Source organism: Telopea speciosissima, chromosome 9, assembly GCF_018873765.1.
Source record: "Telopea speciosissima isolate NSW1024214 ecotype Mountain lineage chromosome 9, Tspe_v1, whole genome shotgun sequence".
Lineage (NCBI taxonomy): Eukaryota > Viridiplantae > Streptophyta > Magnoliopsida > Proteales > Proteaceae > Telopea > Telopea speciosissima.
Genome location: NC_057924.1, coordinates 35,990,390 through 36,000,199, shown reverse-complemented (window position 1 = coordinate 36,000,199; position 9,810 = coordinate 35,990,390). Strand labels below are relative to the sequence as shown.

General features: G+C 41.9%; 1 protein-coding gene across 1 annotated transcript; it reads right to left on the bottom strand.

Annotated features, from left to right (window-relative positions):
* Nucleotides 1–7,685: 7,685 nt before the first annotated feature.
* On the bottom strand, nt 7,686–9,209 carry LOC122639470 (protein GRAVITROPIC IN THE LIGHT 1-like). The gene has a single exon (XM_043832339.1). The coding sequence runs from the start codon at nt 9,174–9,176 to the stop codon at nt 7,746–7,748; it is 1,431 nt and encodes a 476-aa protein (XP_043688274.1). The 5' UTR covers nt 9,177–9,209; the 3' UTR covers nt 7,686–7,745.
* Between the last annotated feature and the right edge of the window lie 601 nt (nt 9,210–9,810).

Genomic DNA, 9,810 nt, shown 5'->3' with positions numbered 1-9,810 from the left:
GGCTTTGATGAAGAGGTGAACGCCATGTTAGATCTTAAACCCTTTTTCGGGAAGCCTCCCTGGACCTATAGATATGAGCCTCTGTCACCCTTGGTTACATCCCGTAAGCCCTCTTCTCTGGAGTCCCCTCCACATCTGGAACTCAAGCCTCTGCCCCATACCTTAAATTATGCATTCTTGGGCAAGGAAGAGACTCTGCCGGTTATCATAATCTCTGATCTTACTGACAGGAAAGAGTCCCTCCTATTGGAGGTTTTATCAGCTCATAAAGCAGAGATTGGCTGGTCTTTAGCTGATCTGAAGGGTATTAACCCTTCTGTTTGTATGCACCGTATCTACTGTGAAGACAGAGCTAAATCCGTACGAGATCCATAGAGGCACCTTAACCCTAATATGAGGGAAGTAGTGAAAAATGAAGTAGTAAAGTGGCTTGACGCGGGTATTATATACCCTATTTCGAATAGTCAGTGGGTCAGTCCAACTCAAGTTGTCCCCAAGAAATCCGAAATCACGGTCGTTCCTAATGACCAAGGTGACCTTGTCCCAACTCGTATCACTACGGGTTGGCATGTTTGTATCAACTACAGAAAGTTGAATAAGGTCACCCGTAAAGACCACTTTCCTCTACCCTTTATTGATCAGATTCTAGAAAAATTGGCTGGGCAAAGCTACTACTATTTTCTTGATGGTTATTCAGGATACAACCAAGTCCCCATTTTTTCTGGTGACCAAGAGAAAATCACTTTCACCTGCCCATTTGGTACATTTGCCTTTAGGAGGATGCCGTTCAGGTTGTGTAATGCTCCAGCCACCTTTCAAAGGTGCATGATGGCCATATTTTCTGACATGGTCGGCCATTCGCTTGAGGTTTTCATGGATGACTTCTTCATCTTTGGGTCATCTTTTGATGAATGTCTCCACCGTCTATCTCTTGTTCTTCAGCGATGTGTGGAGCATAACCTTGTTTTGAGTTGGAAGAAGAGCCACTTTATGGTTTGTAAGGGTAATGTCCTTGGTCACGTAGTGTCTTCTCAGGGTATTAGGGTAGACAAGGCCAAAGTGGATCTGATTGCCAAACTACCCCCTCCCACGACTGTTAAGCAGGTCCGTTCCTTTTTGGGCCATGCCAGGTTTTACAAGCGTTTCATCAAGGACTTTAGTCTCATCTTTAGGCCCTTGTGCAATCTCCTTGCCAAGCCTTGCCAAGGATGCCCTATTTGTCTTTGATGAAAAGTGTCTGACTGCTTTCCATACCCTTCGGACTGCATTATCTGAAGCACCTATTATCTGGTCACCAGATTGGTCTCTACCATTTGAGATCATGTGTGATGCCTCTGACTATGCCATGGGTGTTGTACTTGGTCAAAGGGTGGATGGGAAGCCATCTGTTATTTACTACGCTAGTAGATCCTTGTCTGATGCTCAGTTGAACTACACCACTACTGAGAAGGAGCTCCTAGCAGTAGTCTTTACCCTAGATAAATTTCGTTCCTATCTTTTGGGCTCGAAGGTGATAGTCTTCTCGGATCATGCAGCCCTTAGGCACCTTCTTTCAAAGCATGACACCAAGCCAAGGTTGATCCGATGGATTCTTCTCCTTCAGGAGTTCGACTTGGAGATCAGGGATAAGAAGGGGTCAGAAAACGTTGTAGCAGACCATTTATCCCGGATTCTTTTGGATTCCTCTCCTACATTAGAGTTGGTTCGGAAAACTTTCCCTGATGAGCAGTTGTTTCCCGTTTCGTCGAAACCGACTCCATGGTACGCAACTATAGTGAACTATCTCGCTGTTGGCCAATTACCTCCTGATTGGGATAAAGCTGCTCGAGATAAGTTTCTCTCTACTGTGCGATACTACTACTGCGAGGATCCAGAGTTGTTTCGATACTGTTCGGACCAGGTCATTCGTTGTTGTGTCCCTAAGAGTGAGTTTCAGAGCATATTATCATTTTGTCATACTCTCGCCTGTGGGGGACACTATAGTGGCAAGAAAACTGTTGCCAAGATACTGCAGTCTAGTATCTATTGGCCCACATTATTTCAGGATGCGCACACCTTCTGCAAGGCATGTGTGAGATGCCAACAAGTTAGCAATCTGTCCCGACGTGATGAGATGCCCCTAAGCCCTATCATAGTGGTTGAGATTTTCGATGTTTGGGGTATCGATTTTATAGGCCCTTTTCCTGCCTCATTCGATAATGAGTATCTTCTTGTGGCATTTGACTATGTTTCGAAATGGGTAGAAACCAAGGCTATGAAAACCAATGCCCATAAGGTAGTTATCTCTTTCATTCAGGAGTACATTTTTAGCCGTTTTGGATTTCCTAGGGCCATCATTAGTGATGGGGGCTCTCATTTTTTACATTGGAGGGTAGGGGCTTTACTGAAGAAGTACTCTATTAACCACAAAGTGGCCACCCCTTATCATCCCCAGACATCTGGTCAGGTGGAAGTATCGAACCAAGAGATAAAATGGATATTGGAGAAGACAGTTAGACTGGACCATAAGGACTGGTCTACTCGGTTGACTGATGCTTTGTGGGCTTACCGAACTACATATAAAATTTCTATAGGTATGTCTCCATACCGATTAGTTTTCGGTAAGGCCTGTCATCTTCTAGTTGAGTTGGAACACCGAGCATATTGGGCCATAAAGACATTTAATTTTGATATGACTCAGGCTGGTTCCACTCGCCGTCTCCAACTATCTGAATTGGAGGAGTTGCGCAATGATGCCTATGAGAGCTCACGCATCTATAAGGACCGAACTAAGGCGTTTCATGATAAACAAATAGTTTGGAAGTCCTTTGCGCCTAATCAGCGTGTCTGGCTCTTTAATTCTAAATTACGTTTATTCCCAGGGAAATTGAGATCTCGGTAGGATGGGCCTTTTGTGGTTGTATCTATTGCACCTCATGGTACTATTGAGATCAGGAGTCCACAGAACGGGAAAACCTTCAAGGTTAACGATCAAAGGCTGAAACCCTATGTTGATGGCCTTGTTGATGGCCAATTAATTGAGTCTTTAGACCTAGTGGATGTAGACTATGATTATGCTTCTGATGGACTACCCTGAGCTTTACTGTCGTCTGGCTGAAGATAAAAAACTTATCGCTCTTAGGAGGTAGCCCACGTTTTCTTTATTTACAGCATTTGTTGTTTTCCTTTTTACGTTGTTTGGTGTTTTATGATTTATTTTGTAGAACCATCTCCCGTAGCAGAGTTAAAGTCTCATTGTGTTGTTATCTCCAGTGATTTCACTCGTTGCCGTACTCCCACACCCCAGGTGGTTTCATTTCTCATCCTTTGTTTCCCATATTGTTCTCTTTCTGTTATTTCTAGTCGTCATTGGGGACAATGCCGTTTAAGTTGGGGAGGGAGGATTTTGAAAAATTTTCTGCATAAGACTCTCTGGTTCATCTACATTCTTGAAAAACTTTCATGCATTCATTTTTATAATGATACTTTTACTTTACAGTGCATTTTACTCTAGGTTGTGAGAAAATTAATTCAACACGATGTTAAGTATTGAACCTTTATTTCTCTTACTGTCATTTGTGAGCTTGCTTAATGCTTCTAAACACATAGGTCTACCCGGTTTGTGATATTTTGAATGTTTAGGCAGAGCACTGCTTAGTTGTGTTCGCATCCTCTTTCTTTGAAAAAAAAAAAAAAAACAATTAATGAGAGTTTAGTTTTGTTGCTTCAACTTAGTAACCGGGGCATCTAGGCCACAAGCCCGGAGTCTCGCGTAAAACGGTTGGAGTGACTAGTTGGGTTATTATTACTAGTATTCTTGAATCCAGTTCGGGCTTGTAGCCTTTTTGGTTCGAGTGAGTAAGCCCAAGGAGTGTTTCACACTCAATCCCCTAAAGTCATCTGGCTTGGGAGTGGTTGGCTTAAAGCTCGTTACATTAGCCATCTAGAAAGCTTAAAAGGCCAAAACATTGCACGGATCTGAGAATCATGTAATTCAAAAAAAAAAAAAAAAGAGAGAGAGAAAAATGTTTTGAGAGAAAAGTAAGTGAGCTACATTGATGATGAGGTGTTACACGAACTAGCATTTGCATTTGTAAAAGGTTTAGATATCATAATTCATAGTGAACCAATGGGTTGAAAAAGCATAAAGTGAGCGCTTGATGGCTTAGGAGAAGTCCTAGTTCATTGCTTAGATCTTGTGTTTCCATGAGCCAAGCATCCTGTGATTTGATGTGCAATAGTAAACTGTCATTATCTCTTTGAATGTATCATCTGTAGATAGACTGTTTATGAACCAGAGAGTCGAGTCAGTTATTTTCTTTACTCTCTTTCACTCGAGGATGAGCAAAAGGCTAAGTTGGGGAGTGTGATTGGGCTGGAATCTTAGATAGAAATCACTATTTATTTACGATTTTTATTTGAATATTTATGAAGGATTTGATACTGTTATGTGATTTCTATGATTGCAGACCTGGAAGGAGAAAAGCATAAATCAGTGATAGAATCAGCCCCCTTAGTCGATTTTGGATGTTTACCAGCTAGGTCAAGGGTCCGCATGTGTGCATATCGTCATCTCAAGGGCATTATCATAATTTGACAAAGAAGAGATTTTTCAAGAAAAATCGATATTGGACTCATTGCATCAGAAAAATTAAATGGTTAACATTTAATTCTTGGGTCGAATCGATTCAGGTCAAGGAAGGAGGAATTATGGCAAACAAAATAAATTATGGTAAAGTTGGGAAGTGTGAAGAAAGAAAAAAATAAAATAAAAGAAAGAGGAGAGAAGTCTACTCCCACGTAAATCATCTCTCTCTCTCTCTCTCTCTCTCTCTCTCTCTCTCTCTCTAGTTTGTTAATTCAAAAACTCTTAAACATCTTTTTACCTTTTTTTAATTCATCCGATCTCACACGTTCTCTCCATCTCTCCCATCTCACACGTTCTCTCCCTCTCTCTTACTCTCCTAGTCGAACCCAATTCCCTTGGATTATTTTTTCGGGTTTTTTTATTTCAAAACCCATATCACTTCTCCCCTAAAAAAAGGGATGAATTTAAAATAGAAGGGAGACGGATTGGATTTCAAAAGGAAGGGGGGAGAATTAAATAGGTGATACATATTCAACACCAGAGAAAAAGAGGGGGGTTTGTTCTTAGTTTTTTGGAGAGGAGGCTAGCTCTACGATTTTGAGAGAAGAAGAAGAAGAAGAAGAAGAGCATCTACCATCGCCATTGCTGCCATTGCTTCTACTCTCTTGTTGCCTCTAATTCTTTGGCATGTATCCTTAATTTCTCTTTATTTCATTTATGTTAAATGAGTAACTAAACTTGCTGCTGTTTTTTGGGAAAATGATACTTTAAGGATGATTTAATTATTCATTCTCTTTTATTATTGATTGTTTGGAAAAGACTTAGGCATCTCATTGTGATTTTTGTGTAATCATGTTTACATCTAGTTAGGGTAATTTGTTTCTGTGATTCAATTTAACCTACCAAGCAATAGTATTGAATTGATTCATGTGATCGTATCGATGATATGGTATACTTGAGTGGATTGTGCGTACCCAAGTTCTTTGAACTTTCGATTCATTATAGCGATCGGACAACAATTTTGTCAAGATACTTTATACCTAGAAGGGAGAAGGGACCCTATTTTCTGTGGTTGTCATGGGGCTTGTAGTCGCCATAAGCCGAATATGAAAGAGTTTGAATGATGAATCTGAATTAAAGTTGATTCAACCTAAAAACAATATTTTCTCACCATCTTTTATTTGATTTAATCAGGTGCTAGTGTTAGCTTTTAATTTAATTAATTTGTATTTTTAGTTTCACCTTAGACTTGATTTAATTTTGTGCAACTTAGCCTCTGTTCCCCGTAGTTCGATACCCTTACTTTCCACTGTTAGTGTTTAGTTACGTTTATTTTTTATTGGTTCAACGACTCGATCAAGCTCTCCAAGTGTTCCTGGTAGGGCTTTAATTTCTCATCCTTCTTCCACTTTCTCAGGGTTTGGCAGATTACGATTGACAAATCCTCATAAACCTTCTTGATTACCAATGCCATGGCTGCTTCGAGTTCGATTACGCAGGTTTCATAGTAGATCTTGGGATAATGATTTGCTAACTTTTAATTTTTGTTTATCTGATGTGGAAAGTATTAAGAAAATACAACTTCCCCTATTTCCTAATTTGGATAAGCTTGAATGGATGGCCTCTAAGAATGCGGTGTTTTCTCTATGAAGAGTGTTTATCATCTACTTGCTAATGCCTTAACGGTGGAGAGAAGTTTAGTGGCAACATCTTCAAGGAACCACTCTTGGTCGGATGTGCCGAGAGGTGTTTGGAAGATAATCTGGAATTGTATAAGCCTTCCCAAAATTCAACGCTTTCTGAGGAGAGCGTGTGTTGCTGGTGTACCAACGGGTGATGTACTCCGCCATCGCAATATCAGATCGGTGTTGTGCTAGGTGTGGATCTATTGAACCTATCTCACACATGCTATTGGGTTGTTCTTTCACCCATGCAGCTTGGTTTGGTTGTTTTTTAGGGCTCAAGAATCCTTCGGGTGATGATCCTTCATTATGCGATTGGATTATAGGTTGGGGCAATATTTCACAAGATAAAGGCACTCGTCGATGGGAATTTCATTATTCTTTTTTATATGCTGGATTCTTAGAAAAGCACAAAATGATAATGTATTTGGCAGACGGTGTTGGTCTCCACTTGAGGTTATTCAGACCTCTTTCCATGATTTCATAGAATTTTATGAATCAGAGAATTTTATTGTTGTACAATCTCCATCGGTGACCGTCTCTTCATCAGCAGTTTCTAGGGAAATCTCACACCATCCAGGGACGACTCAAATCTTTTGGGATGCTAGTTTGCTTCCTAGATCTTCTACGGGTGGTGTTGGCATTTTTTGCTTGAATTTTTTAGGCCGGCCCAATCATGCTGTATTGATTCCAATGAGTTTTAAGGATATTACTACTGGGGAAGTTATGGCAATTTGTTCTTCCTTATTGGAGTGCATATCGAAGGGCTATGACAATGTTGTTATTGCATCTGATAATAAGAAGGTTATCACTTACTTGCAAGGCGGGCTATCTGTGTCTCATCTACGCATCTGCAGCATCTTGGAGGATATTGTTCACCTTTGTACTTATCTTGATACATGTACTTTCACTCAGGTTCTAAGGGAGAACAATAATTGAGTCGACTCACAGTCAAGAAAGACGCTATCGATAACGTATACAATGGTGTGGCCCATTTTCGATCCATGACTTGTTGATCTATGTAATCCTCAGCCATGAACTTTCACGTTTTCATAATAAAACTCTTTTTATCAAAAAAAAAAAAAAAAAAAAATATATATATATATATATATTATCTAACCCCAAAAAATTTATATTTGTACTCCTATTATGTCCTAGCATACCTATACACACCCCAATTCTTGCATATTCCGATCCTTCGCTCGCCACAAAACAAGAAGAGAGAGAAAACCCAAACAACTGGCACCCTGCCGTTGCTGGTCCCCATTCCCACTGCGGCACTGCTGTGACAAGAGCAACTGAAAGAGCGCCTGTCTGGCTCTCTACACCGCTCCAAATTCCACGTCATAGCTTCCTCTCCATTCCCTCCTCACGTGTAGCCCTATTTCCAGAAGTTTCACTGATTCGCTCTGCTCCTTCTTCTTCACATCATTAATGTTGTTGGCCGAAAGAAGATTCGCATCATCCACGACATACGGTCCCTACACAACCCGTTTTCACGCAGTAGATAGATACACCTGACACTGTATCACTGTCTTTCCAATCCGAAACCCCGGAATCACCGTGAATCCAACCTTCACCACATCCACGGGCGACCATAGCGCGTCGTCGGCCACGCTCTCCATGTACACCTCAGAGAACCGACACCCTCTCTCAACCTGAAAAATCGAAGCTTCGGGTTTAAAAGAGAAGGCTAAGCAGTGCAGAAGCCAAACCCTCTTCGCCATCTCTGCAAACGTAGCGAAGAATACACTCTCTGGGTATCCTCCCACGTTTACCAAGTTCTTCTGGTTCAAATCGCCGAAGAAGGCAGATTCCATCTTTGGGTGAATGAGCCGAAGGTACTTGGCTCTGCAGAACTTCCCAAACGGAGAACGGGGCTTATGGGTTAGAAACTCCATGGGTTTTACCGATTTGAGTTCTGTGAATCTGGCGAAGAAGTAGCGCTGGCGTTGATCCCTTTCGGGCTCGAACACATTTGGGAGAGAGAAGTTAGGGATGTGGAAGCCGTCAAACATCTCTCTACACACGAAGCACTCGAATGGGAAGCATTTGTGGTTCTGTTTCCCGTAGACCACGCCCGGTTCGACTGAATCGGCCGCGGCGTCAAGATCCCACCCTGCTGATCTCATCTGCTCGATCATCAACTTCACGAAGCTCCTAATGGATTTCTCTGCGTAGCGAAGGACCATTAACAAGTGATTGGGGTTTAAGCCTGACAAGTGGAGATTATTGAAGAGAACAGAGAGAGGTCCACTGGAACCACTTGGATTTGGATTTAGTTTCTTCTCTAGTGCTCTATTCTGTGACTCGGATTCCTCCAGTTTCTCCCTGAGGAAGGTAATCTCAGAGTCCTTGAGCTTCAGCTGTGATTCGAATTTCTTCCCCATGATTTCGTAAGTCTTCAAGAGGCTCTGCTGTTCTTTAACTTCCGCCAACAACTGCGTCACCTGAGTGGAAGGATCCATCTGTTTCTTCAAGTAACACTGTTTCAGCTCCGATAGATGCTTCAGCTCTGAAACCACTATCTCATCTGCAGCTTGAATGCCATCTGGGTGATATGGGGACTGAGCCATCTGGAGCTGCGCATAAGCAGCTTTCACAGACGAAATACTCGCAAAGAGCTTCGCTAAAAAAGCTTCAATGGCCGCCCGGTTCTTGAGCTTCTCATCTTCATAATTGTAAGACTTGGATTGGTGTCCGTTGAAAGCAATATAATCGACATTGGACTGATAATGATGCTCGATAATGTTAATCTCATCATCCTTGAGCTTGAGCTTGAGCTTGTTTCGAGACTTCAGTCGACGAATTTTTCCACTATCCGTAGCGATTCCAGCTGCACGTAAACGAAGAACTTTGGCAAAAGTGCGAATTAAGCCATTGACGTTCGATCTTGTCTCCGGTTTCATGGAATCCATCTGAAGCATAATAATCAATCAGAAGCCGATAATGGTTGGAAAAGCAGAAGAACAAAAAAGGGGGGGGGGGGGTGGGGGCTAAGCCGTTAGGGGCTACGTGTGCATCATCGCAGAGAAGATCTTTAAGAAAGGAGAGACGAGCGTGTTCACAGGAAGGATAGATTGAGAAAGAAAAAGCATTTCGCTTTAACACTCCAACCGAGGCCGGTGATGTCCCGTGGCTTTAGTGCTTCTATTTCTCTTCCCCCTTTTCTTTTTTCAAGCGTAAAAGTAGATTTTAAACGCGGGAAGAAACAGAGGTTAAGCAGTAAGCACTAACCAGGAGGAGCTCAAGCGACACGCACGTACACAACACAACACATAGAAAAGCGCGTTAACATCCCATAGAACACAACTCTGTAATCAGACCGTAACAAAAACACAACTTTGACGCATAAATTCATAATTTAATCCTCCTTATTTTTTTGGATCCGGATCTTTTATTTCCGTAGCAAGGCAATAAGGACCACCTTACCCCCATGGCAGGAGAAAGGCGGTCATTTCCCCACTTTAGGGTGGGGATGTAGGGGAAGTCAGGATCTAGAAAATTAACGTCCTCAGTACTACTGGGGGTGTTGTGTGCATCGTGCAGTATAGCACCGCC

Bases quoted from the DNA above. Each gene is read 5' to 3' on its own strand.
- LOC122639470 (XM_043832339.1), bottom strand. From the start codon at position 9,176: ATGCTTCAGATGGATTCCATGAAACCGGAGACAAGATCGAACGTCAAT.